The following is a 23853-nucleotide window of genomic DNA, read 5'->3' on the forward strand; positions in this document are numbered from 1 at the left end:
AGAGAAAATGGCGGCCGCCGCTTCCTGGTTTCGACCGATTCGAATGTTTACTAAGATCTAAGGGCCAATCAGAATCGCGCTCGCGCACGCCACCGTACGCGTACGGTAAGCGCACCGTAAGCGCACCGTAAGCTGGCTCAGATATATACAGATTTACACCAAACCTACAAAAGGCACTTCCTTGACCTGAGGACTACCTCTCTGCCAAATTTCAAGTAATTCTGTTCAGCCGTTCGGGCTGGAGCTGTGTCTAAAGGTCCTATGGAAAAATGCATGGGAAAAACGCGTTTTGGGACCCCCCTTTTATCTCAGCCCCCGCTTGACGAATCCCCCCGAGACTTTCAGGGTAGGAGCGGAGCGTAGCGCCCCACCTATTTTGAAAAATTCGCAAGGATTCGTCGACCGGCGCAAAAGTTATTCAAAATAGAATGTTGCGGATTTCCTATGGAAACGTGGTCCTAACTATAACTACCTACTGGCGACCGCCAGTAGGTAATATAGATATATATATATATACATATATATATACATATATATATATATATATCCAATCCGCCAGTAATATGCACACTCGGAGTCACAGGTATTCCAAATAGGTAGTAGTTTAATGTTCATAACGCGTTTCAACCGAAGGACTTCGGTTGAAACGCGTTATGAACATTAAACTACTGCCTATTTGGAACACCTGTGACTCCGAGTATGCATATTACTGGCGGATTGGATATATAAAAAATTATATATATTGGTGGATATGCATATATTTTTGTTGTTGCTCTGGGGTCCCTGCATGTGGGCGGGACAGTTAGTGCTTATGACTATTGATGAGTATCCCCTGGAAGAGAAAGTTTGGATCAGAATGTCACTTTTAGAGTTCAGCCCACTACACCATCAGTGGTCCCTTACAGCTTTCACTGATGCTTTGCCTTCAATAGGTTTTCTGTTATTTCCATAAGTTTGGCTATCCGGATCTCAATGAAGGACTTTTCAGTGTAATTTGGTTGAGCAGGGAGACCAGGGTTTGAAGATGACTCACTTGGTTAGGCAGTCCACAAATTACACACTTCAACACATCCAACCCCCATGACATGAACACAAAAATAAGGAGTTTAAGCAAGTCCATTAAACACTTGCTTAAGGCATAGTCTAATGGGTTTTACAGCAGACTTCTCAAGAACTATAAAGTGGTCAGACACATCCACACATTGTGGATGGTCTGCATTTGGGCATAGAGAGCCATTGGCCCATCCCCAGCGGGAATATTGGGGATTGTTCCATTAGTCACCTGGCACATCATGGCTGTAGTTCTGGCCATTTAGGTGACAAAATGAGCAATTGCATAGCCTTCTATAAGGAATTGAAAGATTGAAAGTCTTTTGGTTGCTCCGTAACTATTGAAAGTTTTGTTTAGGATCCACAGAAAGGAATCAGCATTTCTGTTTGTTTGTAGCCTTCTTTGAATTATTCGTTACTGCTGTATACGTTTACAGTATCAGTTATCTCGACTCTTTGATCTGGATTGGGGGACTGCTATCCATTTCTAGTTCTTCATTAGTCAATGGATGGTCAAGATTTTCTCAATTTTTGGAAGGACAGCTACTGATGGGACAAACCAGGCTATACCTCCCATCTGGGGAGCAGCAGAATTTAGCACACATTTTTCAGTTTAGCGAAGGCCAGCCAGTAACACACTTAATCTGGCGACATAGTCAACTATAATGTATTAATAAGATTGTGTCTAGTTTATTTCATTTTTAGATTAGTTTTTCATGATGTCTTCTTTAAGAGATTATAGTTTTACAGTATCAACTAGTTCCAACTCTTTAAGTTACTGGTATTAAGTTTTTTTAGTTGGCATATAGGATGAAATGTTTTGGTACATTATTGATGACTTGCAGCTACGTTGGTCAAATATTAGGTTTTTATATTTTTAATTGTGCCAGTTTGTAACAATTTTTAATAACTATATACAAAAAAGTTCTATATATTTTTCAGTGGAGCTCACTGATTATTTTCACTAGTTTTGGCAGTGAGTCACCTCTTGACCTGATGGCCAAACACAGGTAGCAGCATCCTTCTCTACCATTTGATACACTCCTGGGAACCAGACTCACTCGTTGGTGCGGCACTTGGTTTTAAAGCCCCACGTGAGATATGTGACCCTACAGATGGATTTCGAAAATATTTTCTCAGATGTGCTGTTGTTTGCTTATTTGCAACATATAAACTTCAAAGAAGCTCTATGTACAAACAAATGTTCAGTGACTAAGAATAAAGCAAGTAATGAAGCAGTCAAAAAAAGGAAGACATCCATGGTACAAGTGCACATTGCAGTGCCGCCATTAGAGGTCCAGATGTACAACTTCCGTACACTGGAAAGAAATGTAAAATCAATGGCATGCAAACACGTGATATTAAAAACTGCATATACTCATTCAAATGTCAATGTCGGGGAATGTATATGTTCGTAAGACTGAACATGAGATCAAGACACAGATTTATGAACATAAGAGCCATATTAGGAACAACAATGCAAAATATTCACTGGCAAAATATTTTAGTAACTTTAGACACGATGTCAGGCGAGGCATCATGTTTTTTAGAAGGTATAAAAAAAGAGACAAGACAGAGACAATAACCAATACTTCAAACAGAATGTTGTTTCAATAAATCAAATTTTTAGGGCATTTTTTTTTTAGAGTTTTTGGCTGTAACCTTGGTAACTGACAGATATTACGGACAGCACTAATAGGCGGAGATGTGAGTTTTACTTAGAGTTGGGCAATGAACTTGGTTTCAGCTGTTATTTGCGTTCCTGGGACAACACTTTATCAAATGCAGCAAAAACTGCTGAACGGATTTACATCACATTTGGCAGAAAGCGAGATTATGATCCAGAAAGCATGCTGTTTGTGATTTGGAGTAAATGCGTTCAGCAGTTTTGGTAAATTAGGGCATAAAATGTATGTATGTATGTATGTATGTATATATATATATATATATATATATATATATATATATATATATATATATATATATATATATAGCAACACAATATCTTCACTGTACTTCCACCGAGTACCACTGTACTGTCAACTCAAAACACGCAATCTGAGTGGCTGGCCGCAATCTGAAGAAATTTTGCGGCTTCCGTTTTATGACTTGGGGATTTGGACCCTGACTCGTAGGAAATAAAAAATAATAAGGGGGAAGGGTAGGGGTACTCCTATACCGCCTACGCCTTGAAAAATATGTTTTTCACTCTGCCATGGTACTGTGATACTACTGCTGCAATGCTCAGCGCAGCCCCCATGAAAACTTGCAAAAGTGCAGCAGAACCGCGGCACAACCAAAAACAAATATTAGGGACCTTGGGGCGGTGAACATTTCGTAGAACATGTTAGACCTGGCATAATTGGCGCGGGTCTCCCTTCCTCTTTTCACTTCCTATCTTTTATGTTGGCTGGATTTAGATGCTCTGGGAGCTGTGCCACTGCTAATCAGTGCCACAGTGCGAATGCTCCCTGTGTAAAGATGACTGTATGAATTGGGATAACCATAATTGGCTCGTTTGGCTTACCTGTCAGTCCCTAGTATAAGTGCACTGTGCATGCCGAATGCTGGTAGACCAAATACTGCTGGTGGGCCTGCAACGCTGATTTGCGCTACCCACCAAATGAGCTTTTAAAGTATGTTTCAGACCTGCCAATGCAGAGTCTCCCGGCAGTCCAGAACTGCCTTTGTAACTGTGAGGGACACCCACTTCCCAGTCCCTGCACCTTCCCTTCGCACCATGTAAGACACCCCTATGGCAGGGTGCGTTGTCTGTGTAAGGAAGAACATGCCTAGGTCTGTGTAGCATGTTCTAATAGCGAGTTACCCTCCATTTCACTGTTTACTATTGTGAGGCTATCCGTTCTCATAGGCCAAAATGGGCAGGCTGAGTATTACATTCCATAATCCTACCTGCCCCCCGGAACCTGATAGGAAATTCGAATTTGATATTTTTTAGCTCAGGACAATGAGTTACATCATTTAGTAAGGATCATTTGTATATCCCGTGTTTGAAAATGCCTCTTCTAGAAAGGAGGTATTTTCTTGCCTAAGCTTTCCTGTAGGCTTTGCTAGTATGTGTATTGGCCGTCTGGTTTTGGAGCAGCAGGGCCAGCTGGGTCAGACCTGGCTGGGTAGAGAGATCGGCATTCAGAGCATGGGGAGGGGTGACTCTTTGATCTGAGCAGGGCCTTGCCTGACAAGGTGAATGATGACTCCACCTCTCACTGGGCATCTGATAGCAGACCCCCTGATTCTCAAAGGGCAGGATGTCGCCTCCACTGAACTGGGTCTGGCTGGATTCAGTGATTTGTGACTTTAGAGAACAAAGACTTTTTAGGTATAAAACGGTGCACTGAAACCTTTTTCAAGTGTGTTCCTTCTGGATGTCAAGACAAAACTCTGTTCGAGTGAACAGCGGAAAGGACTTTGAAACTTTCACCAAGCTTGCTGAATAAACTACCCGAGGGCCTGAATTGAGAGCGCCTCCAGCTGAAGTCTCAGGGACATTAGACTTCACCCCGTCAGCCGTCTGAATTCCTGTGCGAGGGATTCTACTTGCAGGTGAGGCCTCCGTCGAGTAATCCGGAGCCTCTAGTTCTACTGTGAGGAATGCAGACTGGTAACCCTTGTTAACTCTGTGTGGGCCGCCGCAGCTAAGAGAGAGCTGCTGCCGCTGAGAGCCCGCCTTATTTTGAACCTTCAGAACCTTTGCTGAATCTGTGTGGGCCGCCGCAGCTAAGAGAGAGCTCACAATTGGAAAAACAAAATGCGGCTGACCAAGGCTCAGCCCCTCAGTTTCTTAATAAACAAATTGATATATTGTCTGTGTAAACACATTTGTTGTATGCCGCATTTATACTTCACTGGAAACCAGATAGAAAGATTCATAAGCAGAAGGACGGTGCACCAGGATGAAGTCAGATAATTCCAAATGTATTCCAAAATATAATCTTTATTAGATTTTCAATTTAAAATTCGGACATCAGCCAAAGCGTTTCGTTCCGAATGGAACTTCATCAGGGCAGAAGTGTCTATGTCTTGGTTCACTCAATCAGTGTCCGACAATCAATAGATTCCAAAACGTTTTTAATCGTAATCCTTGGAGGCCTGGATTCAACAATCATCAGTAAATTTCAACGTTCCACAGACTTCCAAATTGATCAGTTCGTCTGAAGGGTAAAAAAACAGGTAATTCGTACACCCATTCACTAATCACATCAAGATTCAAAAGAGTCCAAGAGCCAAGATAACGGCCAACAATCCTAGTCAGTGTCGATGCTCGTGCTTATCATTCCAAATCTGGACTGTGCCCACCGTTGTGCCAGCCTGGTCAAGATCATCCTTTGTCCTGTGGGCCGCCGCAGCTGAGAGAGCTGCTGCCGCTGAATGCCCGCACTTGTGTCAGCTGTGCATCATCGTGAGTTGTCCTGTGGGCCGCCACAGCTAAAAGAGAGCTGCTGCCGCTGTGAGCCCACCACGGAGCTGCACGACGAGAGTCATCGCCACCACCAACCCGGGCCGCCGCTGCCGCTGAGAGCCTGCCTGTCCCCGAGTGCCCGAATCATTGTGAGTGCACGCTACCGACTACTTCAGCCAAGAGTTATGGTCGCTGGTAGTCCGCCTGTCACCGTCTCCGCTTCTTCAAGAAGCTGCGTGCTGTGTCCCCTTCCAACGGTAGGTATCTGGTGCGCAACAGGTCATGTAGACCCAGGCCTTGAACTCAGTCAGTGCCACGTTCTGGTGAATAGCATTTTTAAGTCCATACTGATTTACATGCATGGTGGCTTTTTAAAACGCTTTGAGAGTCTTGTGTTAAACCTTAGATAAAGATACTATTTTTCTATACCTACTTGAGTTGGGTCCTTTTGTGGTGTCATTACTGCCTTATTGTGCATGGTCATAAATGCTTCACACACTGCCTCTGAGTTAGGCCTAACTGCTTGTGCTACGTTACCACAGGGTTGAGCAGGGGTTATCAAAGGGGGTAGCCCACTTGCCCTGACTTAGGAAGAAGAGTCCCTATTTGGCCATTGGCGCCAGCCATTGCCAAATAGAGACACCCATTTCTAACAGAACATGTCATGGGTGAAGTACTATGTGAGGGAATAAGCAGTGCATGGTGAAGGCACCACTATGATGCACTGCTTATGACTGCACATATTACATAACTGATTACATCTGAAATCTACTACTGTTCAAGTTATAATTATGTCAGCTTCATATAACTCTTGAATTTCAGTGCTCTTTTGGATTTAAAACAGTAGGTTTTTATTATGTGAACACATATGTATAACTCCAATGTATCCTTTGTTTTTTTCTCACTAAATGTCCACGGTTGTTTGGGTGTAAGTCACATTCTTAGTACTTTATGTATAGCTCTTCTAACTCTTGATTACTGTGACTCCCAAGGTACAGTCTTTTTGTTTTACTGTGTCACCTCCTGCCACATTCAGCATCTGTGGTGGTGGGGCACAAGGGAGGGCCAGGACAAAGAATGCAGAAGCACGTGCCCCATCTGGCTCACCTCTAAGGAGACCAGTGGTCTTTGCAGGAGCTGGCCAAACTAGCAGGGCAGTTGAAATTGCTGACTTGCTGGACACCACACTACCTTCAATCTACTCATGTCTTGGCCTGTTGATCTGAGTCGCAAGACAAGCCTTCCTCTGATGTGATGCTGGCAGGCCCTTTTTCCTATCTCTTCTTCCACTGACATGGCTGCAATTGTGGACTCAGTGTCGGCTGCATGAGTTGGCCACAGCACAGAAAAACGCTGTAGAATCAATACTGCTTTGAGCTTCATTGCGGGCTCTTTAAAAACCTGTTATTTAAGCCTGCAGGATTATATTGATCTAGGTTCTGATTTTTAATTCTGTGTCCAGCACTGTGGAAGTTACCAGTAGAGGTGGCTGAGCCAACAAATGAAAAGAAAGAGAAGAGCAAAGACATGAGACAACACTTGGAAATATTCAGCAGGCAAACTAAGCAAGAGATATCATGTAAAAACATGTTTACATATTTTCAAAATATTTTTATTTTTATTTAACAAGCAGAAGAATTTCAACTTGTTACAAAAGACTATGTCACTGAGCGGCATCTATTAATGATAGTTTTTAAACATGAATTAGTCATGCCCCTATCCGCCATGCCGACAACAGCACTAGTGTATTAAGAGACAAGTCATTTGTCATGTGTACCCTGTGTTGTCTAGATTCTTATTATGCATGAAGCAACATTGCATTCTTAAATCAATACAAAGGTGATTGTAAGCACACATCCTGAACTGAGGTATTGGAAAGTGCTCTCATATATGATAATGAAGAAAAAGGAGATTTCGAGAAAAACATATATTTGCCTGGTATCACAGAATTTCGTCAAGTGAGGAACCTGGGACTGATCCCTTTTTTTCTGGTTTCACATTATGTAATTTAGCCACTAGATGGGTGTCTCTTTCTCTCTCCTTTTTTGCATCAAAGGTTAATGGTTTGTCGTTTATTCTTGGTGCATGAGGTTTGAGCATGGGTGGCATGCAGAAGCAACTGCAAAAGACAGAATAAGCGCACTCGATTTCATCAAGGTAATTACGATATCAAAATGGTCGTAGGTGCGGATGAGTAGATCCCCCTGAGTGGGGATATAAATGTCAGAAATATGTGCACGTTCCTGTGTAGGATAGTGTCACTCATGCTGCACTCGAAATGGAGATCAATTCATTCTTTTCAATAAAGTAAACAATCAAGTTATTCCAAGGTCTTTTGAATTTATTCAACATTTTCATGGAAAGTCTCATAGAATTATGTACATTCTATTAATTCCATACAACGTTTGCCTAAATGCCCAATGCATTTCGGGCTGTCTGAGCCCTTCTTCAGGGGTAGCACTCTGAAAGGAAACAAGCCAGGAATCAGCCTAGGTGTTTGAACAATAAAGCTTCAAATTAACTTTGTGTTGAAAAAACAGACATAAAAATGTGTAATCAGGTAGACCGATGCATAAAAAAGTAAGAACGAGTAAATTACACCGTGCTGAAAATAGTGACATAAACTATTGTGGGGAACATTCCAATATTTAGTGTTCGTGAATCAAACGGTTGAGGGGGAACAGTTTAATAAAGTCTGAGTGTCTCCAATGGAAACGAGCATCGAAGAAAACCATCGTGTATCATGATGTCACCAGAGTGTTAAAAGAAAAGTTATCCGAACTCGTGTGAACCAAAACGCGTCTACGGTCACCCGTGACTCAATCCTGTGGGAAGAGTGGAAACGATTCCGCCAGTAAATGAAATTGCCGATGTATCATCAAAAACTTACACGAAGGTGTAAAGATGGACATACGGTTAGGCATATAAGTTTAAACGTCTCCACTGGCGTGAAATTCTTCTGGACGGTCAAACAAGTGAATAGTCCCAGCGTGTAGCGGTCATGTGACGGTCGGAGGCATGGGTGTATAAAAGGGGAAGAAAGTGAAAAGATCCACAGAAAACAGACTCATAGTTTTCATCGAATTTTGTAAATGTCGTAATAAAAAAGAAGTAAATAACCTCGACTAAATAAAGAGGTAAGTGACCAAAGATCGGCTTCGTGATTATGCGGATCTAATTAAAGACACGGTGTGATGAAAATATGTAAAAGTCTCGTTTAAGTGTATGTGATCCTAATAATAAAAATAATGCAATGTAAGCGTGAATCAAAAAAGTAACTTCACAAATACTTAATAGAGGAAATTTCTCAAATATTCAATACAGGTCGGTGCCTGCTGTTACCTAAACGAGCTTCCAATAAGGTGACCATAATGGAAGTTTATGACAATCATATAAACACTTATATAAACAGTTACAGAAATCGGTATTAAGCGGTAATTCGGGCTCCAAGTAGGTGAGATTGCCACACAGTTCAATGCATTCTGCTGTAGGGGACTCATTACAAGAAGCAGCCAAGGTCGCAGCGTTCATTAAGCCCTTTATTGGGACTCCGCAACAAAAGCACTTACACAGCTCCAATGAGCCACAAAGTATTGGATGCTTTTGAGACAATCGTCAGTAAGGAACTTCAAAAGATTGGATACCATAACAAGAGCAAGTACAATAACATCACAAAAAAAGAACAACAAATTTTACAAGAATTAGCCAACAAGCAAGAAATAACCATACATCAAGCTGACAAAGGAGGAGCATTAGTGATTATGGATTCAGTCTTTTACGAGGATAATGTGAATGAACATGATAAAAATTCACAAACATACATGCCAATACCATCTGATCCCACAAAAGAATTTTAAACGTTTAAACTTATATGCCCTCCGAATCGACAGGGCCCACAGAGTGGGGGCACAGCGGAGGGGACCGGCGACGGCCCCGGACATCCTCGCCTACCTCCCAGACTTCCCACTTAAAGAGCGGATCATGGCAGAGGCGCGGAGGCGGCAGCCTCTGACCTTCCGGGGGCACTCGGTAGCCCTCTATCAGGATTTGTCGGCAATCACGCTCCAGAAACGGAGGATGTTCAAACCCGCCACCGATTTTCTCCGAGAAAACCAGGTTCCCTATGCTTGGGGCCAACCCTTCAGGCTCATCTTTGGGTGGAACGGGGTTCAGCATCAGCTGCGCTCCCTGCGGGAAACCTGCGGCATCCTGGGCTTGCCAGAAGGAGAGGGAGATGCACCTGCCCCACGTCGGGGGCGCGCCAGGGGAGGCGACTGGCAGCGGGTGAACGGGCGGCGCTCCCGGGACCGCCCGGCGAGGCGGGACGCACCAGCCGATCGGGCTGAAGTGGACAGAGCGGCTCCAGAGGTAGTCGAGAACACTGGTCCCGGCGACGTCGCATTAACGGCATAGATCTGCTCCGGGGGGAGATCACATGAGGATACATCAGCTTCCAGGTTCAGGGTGGGGGGGGGGAGGGGGAGGGGGGGGGCTGGCCGGGGGGGGGAGTTGGCCTAACGTCCACTGGAGAGGGTTACCAAAGACTTGTCCTCTAGAGGACCGGACTTGGACTATGCAGGCAGGGGAATTGGGGTTAGGGAGGGGGGTGTTGTTGGGGCAGTTGTTGGATTGAGTTGGGGGATCGGGTTGGGGGGCGGGAGGGGGAGGTGGGGGGGGCAGTTGAGGTTACGGCAAGATGGGGATGAGAGAGCGGGCTCTACACCAGGACGGAGCGTAGGGGTGACAGGTCAGGGGGCGGGGAGGGGGCACCATCCAGAGCAGGACAGATTGCAAGACAGGGGAAGAGGGCAAGACAGGAACAGCGACCTCATGGCGACGCCATTTGACACCGGGGGAACACAGAGCGGGAGAGACGCCACTACTATATGTCACCCACAAGTCTTAAAATAGTGACACTTAATGTACGGGGCTTTAACAACCCGACCAAACGGCGGGCGGTGCTCTCCTTACTGGACGAGACTCAGGCGGACATCTGTCTGCTTCAGGAAACGCACCTCCTACCCAGGGATTGCGCCAGACTGCGTTCCCATAAATTCCCCACGCAGTTCTTCTCCTCTAATAACACCAAAACGGCAGGGGTGGCGATACTGGTGGATCGACGACTCGGGGAGAGATCCCCCACAAGCTAGCGGAGCAGCGGGGCCGTTTATTGGTCTACAGATTCCGGGTGGCGGGCACAGCCTTCACAATCGGATCTCTATATAGCCCGAATGACCGGCAGGATAGATTTCTCGAGGCAGCACTGGGGGAGGTGGCAGCTACACCGGACAGACACATAATTGTAGGGGGAGACTTTAACCTCGTTTTTGACTCGGCACTGGATAGATCTGCCCAACGGTCGCAGCAAGCGGGGGAGTTCTCAGCGGGCAGCAGGGCTCAACTCGTAGACATGGGACTGAGGGATCTGTGGCGTCACTTGCACCCGACGGACCGGTACTACACCTTCTACTCGCACGCACATAAAACTTACGCACGGCTGGACCACTTTCTAGTGACCGAGCCAGTCAGCACGTTGGCCACGGCGGCAGACATAGGAGTAATCTCCATGTCGGACCACGCCCCGGTGACGGCCATCTTCTCGGTACCGCCGGTGTATAATACCCCTGGAGTGTGGCGCCTTCGGGACACCTTACTACACAGAGGGGACGTCATCAAACAGGTGACCGCCGCGATCCGGGAGTACCAAACCCACAATGAGAACACGGAAACCTCCAGGGCGACGCAATGGGCAGCCCTGAAGGCAGTCTTGCGGGGGGAGTTCATTGCGATATCGGCGGCGGATAATGCACATAGACGTAGCAAACGGGAGGACCTTACGCAGAAAGTCAGGGAACTGGAACAAGTGCATCGCCGAACAGGGGCTCCACGGATATGGCGGCAGCTCCAGGGAGCGAGAAAGACCCTGGTCGCTTTGGATATGGACCGGGCAGAATACACCGCGCTTCGCCTTAAGCACACCTACTACGCCGGGGGGGATCGGTGCGGCCGCTTGCTGGCGAGTAGGCTCGGAGTGGCGAGACAGAAGCACCGGGTGAAGGGGATCACCGACCCCTCGGGGTCGTTAGTCACAGAGGACGGCCTCATCGCGGAGGCTTTCCGCCAATACTACGCGGACCTTTATGCTGGAGAACCCCCGGACGAACGCGCCACGAGAGGGTACTTGGACTCGGTCTCGCTGCCCACGCTGACGCCGCTGCAAGCGGAGGGACTGGACAGGGACATTAGAGTGGAAGAGGTGATCTCAGCCATTGCCAATTTCAAGCTAGGTAAATCCCCGGGGCCGGATGGCTTTACCGCTTTCTTCTATAAAACGTTCTGCACTACACTCGCACCGATCCTCGCACGCCTCTTTAACACCTTCGCGGAACAGGGGACGATGCCACGGGACTTGCTGCGGGCGTCACTTACGGTTATCCCTAAACCGGGGAAAGACGGCTCGCAATGTGGCTCCTACAGGCCGATATCCTTATTGAATGTGGATCTAAAAGTATACACGGGGATCCTAGCGACCCGATTGGCCCCCCTGTTGCCGGGGCTCGTAGGTCCAGATCAGGCAGGTTTTGTTCCCGGGAGGCAGACAGTGGACAACACCAAACGGATTGTGCACATCATAGAAAAGGCGTCGCGGATCCGGGGTGAGAGAATGCTGCTGGCGGTAGACGCCGAAAAAGCTTTCGATCGGGTGCACTGGCCTTACCTAGAGCAAGTGCTCGAGAAAGTGGGGATACGGGATAAATTCCGTAACATGATATTCAACTGTTACGGGACTCCGACCGCGGTGGTGCGAGTTAACGGCTGCAGCTCCGGGAGCTTTCATATCGAGAGGGGCACGAGGCAGGGCTGCCCGTTGTCACCCATACTGTTTGCTTTGTACATGGAGCCGTTCGCGCAACGTATTAGGGATAACCCAGAGGTGAGAGGAGTGAAAATGGGTGGGTTCTATCACGCTGTCAGCCTATATGCGGATGACGTGCTTTTCTCTCTGGAGGAACCGCTCTGGGCCCTGCCGGCATGCCTTGCGGAACTGTTTGCAGCAGTTTCTGGATTTAAGATGAATATGGGGAAATCGGTGGCCCTGGGCCTGTCGCTTACGCCGGTGACCCAGACGCAACTGCAGCGTCTAGCCCCGAAAATTTGGTCAACGGGCACGATCCCGTACCTGGGGATACAGCTAGCCCCCACCTTGCCGGAGATGACGGCGGTCAATTACGCTACCCTAGGTAGGAAGATACGGGACGAACTGGCTAGGTGGGACCGCGGTACTCTGTCGTTACTAGGCAGGGTGGCAGCCATAAAAATGACTACCCTGCCCCAGATACTCTATTTGTTCCGGGCGCTCCCGTTGGCGCCGCCGGTTGGGTGGATCTGGCAGATGCAGTCGGAGCTGGGGCGGTTTGTGTGGAAGGGAAAGAAACCGAGGCTGAGGCAGGCACTCTCCCTGCTGGCGCCTGAGGAGGGAGGCCTGGGCGTCCCGGATCTCCGCAAATATTTTCAAGCAGCTCAGCTGCGATATCTGGTGGAGTGGAGCAAGTGGGAATCAGATAAACATTGGCTCTTCCAGGACCAGGCGGTGGCGGGTAGGCCATTGCAGGAAGTGCCGTTCCTGCGAAGGGCACATCGGCCGGCTAACCTCTATGCCTCCTTTGTCACCAGAGTGCCACTGAGGGTGTGGGACGCCACGAACCTGGCATACGGGTTGACCTCGTTTCCGTCCCCGCTGACGCCCTTAGCGGACAACCCGGACTTTACGCCGGGTATGCAGAGGGGTGCGTTCGCCCATTGGCGAGCGGCCGGCTGTAGAGCTTTGTGTCATCTATACACTGTGGAGGGGATTATTCCCTTCTCGAGCTTTAGGCAGGAATACATGCTGCCCGAAGCGGAGAGAATGCGATACCTGCAGGCCCGACATTGGGCACTGAACCCTCAGGTGAGAGAAACCCAGACTATCCCAATACGAGCGCTGGCTCATGACTCGGTCGTCCGACACGAAGCTTATCAGTGATCTCTATAAATTTCTCCAGTTACCGTCCTCACACTTTTATCACCAGGGCCGGGCGCGCTGGGAGACAGAACTAGGTAGAACACTAAGCCATAAGGAGTGGGAACAAGTTGCGTATAGGGCACGGCACTCGGCGTATCACACAGGCCTGACAGAAACTCTCACGAAGGTTGCTATGTATTGGTACTACACCCCGGCACGCATTCACGCAATGGACAACAGCAAAGACTCGAGATGCTGGCGGGGGTGCGAGCAGGTAGGGACGCTGACCCACGTTTTGTGGGAGTGCCCGCGACTGGGGGACTTCTGGAAGGAGGTGCTGGACACGGTGGACTCCCAGTTTAACATTGAATTACCACGTCTACCGGCCTACATCCTCTTGGGCCTCCCCAACGCATTGATGTACCCGCTTAGATCTCGTAGAGGGAGGCAGATAGCGATAGCGCTAGGATCAGCCATTCAAAACATTCTCATACACTGGCGAACACCCACGCTCCCCACAGTCACAGGGTGGTTGCACAGACTATGGTACGTGCTCGGAATGGAGAAAATGTCACTGACAGCGAGGGGAGAGGTCGAGCAGTACCGGGAGATCTGGGAGCCGTTTATCTCTTTGCTCGCCAACGAATTCAGAGAATTGACATGCCCCAGATACCTCAGACTCTTACGGCTTGCGGAACCGGAAGGGCAGGATGGGTGAGGTCATCCGAGCAGGGGGGCACGGCTGGGCGACATAGCAGAGGGCTGGGTCTCTGGACAATAGCTACGGACGGGGGGGGGGGTAGGGGGAAGGAGGAGTGGCACAAACAGGGGGGGAGGAGGGGGAAGGGAGGGAGGGTCTAAAGTTTGCCGGCGACTGGCCCAGGAAGTAGGGCAGCTCTCAGAGGATGATATGAGGGAAGGGGGAGTGAGGGATCACACAGACAGGGCGACAGGGCCTAAGGGGGACTAGGGGGAAGAGGATGTTCCATGTGATACTTGCCGGCCTCAGTGGTTATAGGCGTATGCATGGACTGTTATGGATGATGCTGGTTTGTTGTTGGAACTTAATAAAGAGATTTAAACATAAACTTATATGCCCAACCGTAAGTCCATCTTTACACCTTCGTGTAAGTTTTTGATGATACATCGGCAATTTCATTTACTGGCGGAATCGTTTCCACTCTTCCCACAGGATTGAGTCACGGGGGACCGTAGACTCGTTTTGGTTCACACGAGTTCGGATAACTTTTCTTTTAACACTCTGGTGACATCATGATACACGATTGTTTTCTTCGATGCTCGTTTCCATTGGAGACACTCAGACTTTATTAAACTGTTCCCCCTCAACCGTTTGATTCACGAACACTAAATATTGGAATGTTACCCACAATAGTTTATGTCACTATTTTCAGCACGGTTTAATTTACTCGTTCTTACTTTTTTATGCATCGGTCTACCTGATTACACATTTTTATGTCTGTTTTTTCAACACGAAGTTAATTTGAAGCTTTATTGTTCAAACACCTAGGCTGATTCCTGGCTTGTTTCCTTTCAGAGTGCTACCCCTGAAGAAGGGCTCAGACAGCCCGAAATGCATTGAGCATTTAGGCAAACGTTGTATGGAATTAATAGAATGTACATAATTCTATGAGACTTTCCATGAAAATGTTGAATAAATTCAAATGACCTTGGAATAACTTGATTGTTTACTTTATTGAAAAGAACAAATTGATCTCCATTTCGAGTGCAGCACGAGTGACACTATCCTACACAGGAACGTGCACATATTTCTGGCATGAAGAAGCCAAATGAAAGCTTGGCTCGTTTTGGGCTTGAGGGCCCAAGAGGACCTAGAGCTAAGCAAGAACCAGCCGGGCTCGAGCTTCCCATGGCGCATCCACCTTGAGTTTCCTCGATCTTGTTCAGTCTGGCATAGACTTTGGGTTGCTCTCTCACCTCGAAACAGGCTTTTGCAGTTTGCATTAATGTGTGAAGTGAGCATTCAGAGGAGCACAACTAGCTCAGAATGAATGTGAATGTAATATGAAACGTGGGAGGCCAACCAAACCCTGACCCACCATAACTGGCGCAAACTTTTACAGGAGAAATTTTAAATGCATTTTTTGTTTAACAAAGGTTCATGCAGATTCATCAAGTTGAAACAAAGTATATTACAAATGTAATTTAAATTTGGGATTGCCTCATTTTTAAAAAGCTCTTGTACATTATAAATATTTGGAGCCTCCTCGCACAACAGACGCGTAAACAGTGCATCTGGCTCTCGCTCAGAAAGACTGTCATGGCGGCTTTAATGGCGCATTCATAACACTAAGTAACACAAATGTCATTGAGCTAAAATCAACATAACAGGGGCATGCAGTCTGCCATATTATATGAAAATATAATGATAAAGAACAATCCACGGCTTGCTAGCACTGCCATATCTGTGGAGTCATACCTTTTCCAGGCAATCGCAGCCTCGACATGGTTCAGCGTCACAACGATACTTGTTGGTTGATTCTCCACAACGTATACTATGTCTGGCTTGTCTATGATGATGGGTGAATCCTCCAAGTAAGGGCCTGTCAGGAGAATGTATGACACAAGTGGAAACACATTACCACAGGCCTTAAAAGAGTCTATTTAACTGTCTTGTGACTGGCTATGATTTTAGGACTGATTTAGAGTTTCGCATAGAGGGTACTGTATCACACACAGAGTACTCTGTCTGTCAAACCCTTGTCCTCATGCCTCGTTAATGCCAACTTTCCATTGAGAGGCCCCACTGACAAAAAGCTTCCCCTGACAGAGTAGTAGCAAGGGACTAACTCAACAACCCAAGTGATGAGATTCTATGCATGATAAGTTCTCAGTTTCTGGGCTGATGGGAATAGTATAGGTCAGAATATACACAAAGTTGTCGTTTTTATGCACTAATAGCAGCTCATTACTTGGGTTGTTTAGTTAGTCCCTGGATTTATTGTTAGATAGGTCGCTGTTACTATTGTAAATATTGGAATGTTTTTTAGCATCACACCCCATCCCCTCATGAGCACTACTGTGAGCACCTTAGTCACCCTTTCTTTTGTGAAGCAACCATGTAAATATGCAACTTATGATTAACTCACAGATATAAAGTGTTTTTGGTAACCATGTTCTGCCTGGTTTTGTTTCATTGAAGCTAATTGTGTGGTGGCTTGATTTATGTTGAGTCAGTTGGCCTATTTGTTTGATGTTCCATTGTTAGCCTAGGTCCAGCTGCACACTGGGTATAGCCCATTGCTATGCAACAGTCCCCATAGGATAAGCTGTGGGCTGAAAGAGCAAAGGTCCAGCCTATTTAGATGAGCAAGATGAGACACCCAGTTGAGACCACTGTGAACCATCAGATGGTCCTAAGAGAAGAACGCATGGCCACAGGGCAATACCCTAAGTCTCTAACTGCACATGTCACCAGTGCCTAATTTGTGCCAGTGAGTTTCGGCGGTTGGCAGGTACTGCTTGGCACTTACCCTCTTTGTCTATCTCCTGAGTGCAATAGCCCAATGATCAGAAGTAAATGCATCCTACACCTGTCCTGCCCTTCCAGTTAAAGTTACAGCATGAGCAAAGGTTAGAGTATGAGCTTGGGGCAGAGCATGAGTTAAAGTTAGGGCATTAGTTAAATTTAGGGGGATATTCACAAGAACGTGTGCTAAACATCACCCAAAAATACTAACGCAACTTTACACATCACAGCCCATCGCGGGGAAATAACCCTACGTTAACGTGGAATTCACAACACAGCGGTAGCATGCGATAGTCCGCCGAAAACGCGGCCAATGTCCACGATACAACCACCCCGACCGAGGTAAAAACACAAAACACAACACCAGAAAACTTGCGATGAGCTCATCCGCGATGAGGAAAGCAGGGATAAGCACCGCCAGGACCGCAAAAAACACGGCAGGCGGGAATAAGCTCAACAAAAACCTGAAAAAGCAAGACAGACCAAACAGAAAACAACATCCAACCACAATGGACGCAACCTGAGCCAGCAGACAACCCCACCAAACACATTGGCAACAAAACATTGTACATGGCAGGCCAACTTGGACAAGATGAATGTAGCCTGAGAGTAGAGGAGGACAATGGCAAAAAAACAGAACTCCAGCAATGATGCGAAAGGCACAAACAAGCAGATACACGCCAACAACAAGAAGGCAGCAATGCACACCGGAGGTGGGAGTCCAGCGCCACACCAGGAGCTAGATGACATGGAGGAAATAGTCTCCACCACATCAGTCTGGAGATGGTGGCAGGACTCGGGGACCGGAAACTGCACCAAACAACAGACACAACAGCAACAGGTAGAGGAACCAGCAGAGACTGGGGGACAGGGGGAGAAGGGCACAATGGCACACATGCACAACTAAGCACAGCACAACTGCAGACAAACCATGCCCAAGAGTAACAACACCAACCAGGAGCACAAGTCACACAACCCGGCAATGTAACACCACTGAACAAGCACAGAAGTGAAGACAACACCACCTGAAAGGGAGAAGGGCGAGCCAAATCAGAGCTGAAAGGACCTCTCACACACAATGCAGCACACACACATAGGAAGCAGAGCACCCCAACATCCAACACAATGTGGTACAAACAACAACTTGTGCACAACCCAACACAGGACACAAGTGCACCCGCCTGTGGATGGTAAACGGCCACACGCATCTGCTAAAGCACGAAACAGGGACATGATAATGCACACGTACAAACACACAGTCCTGATGGGGTAGCAATGCATGGATGGCAGGGAGCCAGAGAGTTCATGACACACACATTGGCATAAAAATCAAGACACAACACAGTTGGAGACAAGTGAAAGTGCGGAACCTTTATCAACAAGTGCGAGTCAGTACACCCAGGAGAAGTGCCACGAAATGCAGACAAATGCAGCAGCGTGTCTGAATGAGGAACGTAGGAAAGTGCCCATGTCCACCTCGGGGGAGTCCTTCACCAACACAAGTCAGTGCCAACCCGCGTTGGTTGTCCGCGCCTGGAACATGAGTCCTGGCCAATGCAGCCATGTCCGCTGTCATCTCAGGACCTGTGACCAGATCCACAACATGCAACCATGTGTCGTGACAAGTGCAATGGCTCACATCCAGTTGTGGCTGCAGGTACCTTGTCACTCGTCCATGAACGCGAGTGCAGCTGCTTAGGCCAACATCTCCAAAGAGTAATCGTCGTCCACCACATCTGACATGTCGTCGACGTAATCCATCAGCTGACCCGGACAGATGTGCTGACTCCAACCACTGGACCCAATGTGCACCAAAGCCCAATCGGGTAGTGGCTTAATGTGCTCACTGCACACGACGATTCATGCAATCTCCCAGGTCAAGTTTCCAGCCTGAATTCCAAACATCCATGCATGCCATAAGCGGTCATCCTGGTGACACTCCTGGTCGTGGGCCAACAGGGGGCACACACACAAGTGGAAATCCAGGTCAGCTACCATTACGTTGGAGAGGCAGACATCCATGGACCACTCGAATAAGCACGAGCGACAATGCAACACAGGCTGCACGCAGGTGACGTGCGCAAGGCGGAAGCTAAGCCGGTAACTGATCCGCAGCACTGCCAACGGCAGTGCTCCCAGTACATGCAGCAGACGTGCATGGTACAGCTCCACTTGACTGGAATAGACCATGTGTCCGGAATGGTCTGCCATTGCACCAGTGGCTCTGCTTGAAGCTGCACTGGCTTGCCCTGAGACAGTCCTGTGGATGAAGTGACATAGCTCGGTGCAATGAGCAGTGTCTGTGTGCAACGGGTGCAGGCCTTGGGTGGGGTGTGAGTACGTGTGAAGGCCATATCACGCAAGCCACCTACGACCAAGACGCACTGCGTGTGGGATGTGTACACGTTGGTCTCATGCCCGGCAGTGCGTCGTGTGGGAGTCGCAAGCAAATGCTATCATATGTGTCAGGGGGTGCTGGGCACATGTAAGTTCCTGCCCGGAACTGCAGATGTGCTACCACCTGATAGTACAGACAAAGGACCTTTCATCCCTACAGTAACTTCACCAGCTGCATGCACACAGTAGATGTACAGAGGCCGGTCGTGGGTGTGTTGGGATGTCTGCAACCCTGGGAATCATGGATGATATGCCCAGCACGATGCACATGAGCGGACTCACTGTGTGTCACATTGCCACACAGCTGCTCCTCCCTGCCACAGGCACCCACACTTGTGTGTGCTGCACGGTTGCATCACGTGCATTCCTACGGGACACAATTCTATTGCCTGTCCGCATATGTACTGCACCATGCCAACAACACCGCGATGCTGGCCTTCGAAGGTGTGCGCCCACTTGGGTGTAGGCCAATGGTCCGGACAGGGCGGACACAGGTGCCCAGCCCATGGCTGGCTGGGATCGTTCTTCGAATGAGGCCAGCCAACAGACTCATGCATCCGCAAGACTGATACACATCACACCTGGCATCCATGTGCCAAGACCCCGAGCATCCTTGTACCCCTACATGTCCCCGTACCTGCGAGCCCACCCTCCTAGTATATGCCACATTACAACATCGTGCACTGTGGCCCTGGTGGCGACAACACACCAAAACAGAGACACACTTACTGCCATTCCTGCACCGGGCCAGATCCGGACCACACCCTGCCCCCCCTGCAGAACCAGCCCACACAGCCTGTGCATGCAGGAGGGCAGGTGCAGGGCTACATGTCCAGGGTCACTGCCAACGCTGAGGTGACATGGCAACGTCCACAGAAGACAGCACACTGGGATGTTGCAGGACCCGTGCCCATCAAGCTGACACAGTGAACACACGGACACACTTGCTCAGATGGCGTGAATGGCTACGGGCACGTGCGCACAGCCACATTTATTATCAGGCACACTTACTGAGTGACACCTGTGTTGGATGTGTGTGGGGTGTGTGCACACCAGCCGGAAAGGGCTGCCTGGTGCAGTCAGAAATTGACAACAGTGTACATCGTAAAGGACACAACCATTTAAACATAAAGGCCCCATGATTTGTGCTGCACAGAGTAGCCCCAGATGCACTGCGTCCTGCACGGGCCTGCCGCCACGGGCCGCTGACTTGCGGTGCACTGGATGACAAGGGGCCTTGTCGCGGAGTGTCTCGATGGACAGTGGAAGGTGTACCCCGAGGGCAGGATGCAGAGGGCAGGCCCACGCTGATACAGTCACTATGGTGGACACCAAGTCAGGTCCAGTCAGAAGAAGATGCAGAAAACCACCAGGCCATGGGCTCTGACGCCACCAAGGTCCAGCAAGATGGTGCCCATGACTCATTGCGCACAGAGTTGGTGGCACCAGTGCAGTTAGGGGATGCCGCCTGCGATAAGGCATGTCCAATGGTGTGGATTCCTCCACATCTTACCCAAAACACAGTTCCACATTTGTGACCTATTGAACCGCAGTGTAGGCCTGAGGCAGCGGTCAGCACAGGCCATTCACCAAGTATCGCCGACATAGGTTGAATGGCCCCACCAGCTTGCATAGTTCAGGTTCAGTGGCACCACGGGACGCGGGCTAGAGATGAACAGGGTTGATGGCACCAGATCAGTTGTTGATAGTGTTCGGTCACCTCCGTGACTGTGATCCCGCTTTCGTCCATACTGAGCCGCATCTTCCTCTTACTCCTCTCCGTGCGACCACTGGTGTGGACTCTGCCATTCGTGATTCATGACTAGGTGCTGGATGTGAGACCTACTGGTCCGCAGGGTAGTCCTGGTCCCTCATCCACGTGTCACCGGCTGACGTTGAACAGGGTTAGTGGCACCACGTGTCGCAAGCTGCCATTGAACAGGGTTGGTGGCACCACGTGTTGCCGGCTGGCATTGAACAGGGTTAGTGGCACCACGTGTCGCCGGCTGGCGTTGAACAGGGTTAGTGGCACCACGTGTCACCAGCTGGCATTGAACAGGGTTAGTGGCACCACGTGCAGCAAGATGCCCATATGGAACTATGCCTCACTGATCGAAGGGAGTCTGGTGCTGTGGTCGGTGCCCTGGCTTTGGGATCACTGCCATTCAGGACTCAGAACACAGTTTCACATATGGGGCCTAATGGGGACGCCGGTGTAGTATATGAACGAGGAAGGAGTGATGTGGGCCAGCGTTGGGGGGCCAGCAATGGTCTGCAGAGGCTGCAGAGGTCACGGAACTGGTGTTTGGAGCTTGCACCAGCACGTGGTGGACCCTCCTTGACAAATGCCAGTGTCGGAAGGTGATCAGTGTGGCCTGGCTGAGCTGGGGCAGTCCTGACGGGTTTGGGGTCCAGCGGGCCGGGGTACGGCAGGCGCACAGGACCGCAGGCAAGTCTGCTCACGAGAACGACGTAGGCCTCGTGGCGTGGTAAGAGGCGCTACCCTGGCAGAAACATTGGGCTTTCCAGAAGAGGACCACGCCCAGGGCTACATGCTTTTTATTCACACCCATACGCTGGCCTGGCGTACTCCGGGCCATCCCACTCCGCTCACACTTACGAGGGGGATGTAACAGGCAACATTTCCGCAAACTCCTCCACTGGCCGGGTGACATGGTTGCGTCCACTGTCCACTACACTCCATACACCAGAGGTGTATGTCGCCATGGATATGGGTGTGTTCTGCATACTGCGGTCTGTCCAGCACATCTCCGCCACTCTTGGCATTGTGTGCTTTCCCAGTCATGGTTCTCCTGCCTCTTTCACACATGCCTGTTGCCACCTCTCCCCACATTGGGCTAGTGTGTGGCTGAGGTGCCATGCTGTTGATGGCTCATGTTCACGGCTTGCCCAGATTACCATTGTGAGTTGTTCTGTCGTGTCTGGTGGGTGGGCATGTTGTTTAGAATGTTGGTTTTGATTTTGTGACATGTGCATTGCCAGAGTTGTGAGTTGCATGGCTGTGGAGTTGAGGTGAGTGGAGTGTTCATTTGGAACTTGCCATGGGGCGGAGCATTTCCGTTGGTGCCATCCTAGGGACGCTGGTTGCAATTGGACTGTCGGAGGATGGAGGAATCGTGCACAGTGGCTGGGTATTTTTAGGCGAGATTGGTGGAGGTTCCACGGTGTTTGGTTGTTGCCTGCACATTGATGTGAGACGTGTGCTTTCTGTTGTGGTGATTGTGTGCTGTATCGGCAGGGGGCACCGGTATGACGTGTGCTGTGGATAGCCCCCGACACGTGCGTGCATCCAGCTATGGCGTAAGGGCCTTGCTTGGTGTCCAGCGGATCCTGAGCATTGTGTTAGACGTATAGGGACTGGGGTAAGAGGCTCATGGTGATGTCCAGGTCAGGTGTGAGGGACTTGAATGTGGCTGGATGTGTGTCTCCTCCGACTGTGGTGGGTGTTGGTTGGGGGTACCAGAGGCCGACATGTGCAGCACAGCCAGCAGCTTTGTGTGGGGTGGGATGTTGGTTGTCTGCTGTGTTAGTGCCGTTGGTCTGTTGGGCGTTGTTGGTCAGGATGCGTACAATGGTTGTCCTTTTGAGCCTGTGGTGGGCAATGACATTGTCGGGTATTGGTTCTGTGTGGCTGGTGCATTTCCTGGGGGTCCGCAGTCTTTGTCTGCGCTGCCTGTGTGGTGGTCCGGGGGGGGGGGGGTGGTTGTTTCGGGTGGGTGTTGGGGTCCTGGGGTGGTGGCGGTGGGTGCTGTGGCCCTCTTGGGTGTCCGGTCCGCATGTCCGGTGGCTCCAATGCATCTGTTGCCCTTCCGATATGGCTGTGGGCTGTGCTCCCTTTTGTTGTGCAGGCTGTGGTCCGACTTTGCACCAGGTCAGAGCAGGTGTTATTTTCCTGCTGCTAACGCACCTTATCGCCTGTTTTGTGTTCTTATCACAGTTCTGGCTGGTCGTTGTGAATGTTGTGGAGTGGTGTTGTCGCGGCTTTTGGCACTGGACACCTACTCTGCATCTCATTAGCAATAGTTGCGGGGGTCTTCTGTAGTGATGTTTTTTGCGGCTGCTATCACGGGAAAACTGGTGCTGTTGGCTGTTTACACCAGCTTGTGAATGGGGTGATCGATTTATTGCAACTTTGGCAGCGATAAAGTGCCGTTAACTCAGCGTTAGCTCCTTGTGAATATCCCCCTTAGAGTATGGGTTAAGGTTAGATTATGAGTAAAGGTTATGGTAGGAGTTAAGAGTATGCTATGAACTAAGGTTAGTGTATGAGTTAAGGTTTGGGTATAAGTTAAGGTTATGGTATGAGCTGGAGTAAGGGTTAGTATAAGCTATGGCTATGGAATAGGATAGTGCTTCCACTAGGGATTGTCTCACACTTCAGCAAAATATTTGTTTCATTTGTACTTTAAAAAATGTAAGCTCTCTGTGTGAGTGGCTCGATGTTAGATGAAAACT

The 23853-nt window shown here is 48.9% G+C and overlaps 1 protein-coding gene across 3 annotated transcripts in view; it reads right to left on the reverse strand.

Annotated features, from left to right (window-relative positions):
- SPEG (striated muscle enriched protein kinase) overlaps positions 1-23853 on the reverse strand; it is a 1671639-nt gene that overhangs the window by 680585 nt on the left and 967201 nt on the right. For all 3 annotated transcript variants that reach the window (XM_085650107.1, XM_085650106.1, XM_085650108.1), the window contains one exon: positions 15931-16054. In XM_085650107.1, the coding sequence (XP_085506233.1) occupies positions 15931-16054 (124 nt within the window). The remainder of the gene's footprint in view (positions 1-15930; positions 16055-23853) is intronic.

The sequence above is a fragment of the Triturus cristatus genome, chromosome 3_2, assembly GCF_964204655.1.
Source record: "Triturus cristatus chromosome 3_2, aTriCri1.1, whole genome shotgun sequence".
NCBI classification, from domain to species: Eukaryota; Metazoa; Chordata; class Amphibia; order Caudata; family Salamandridae; genus Triturus; species Triturus cristatus.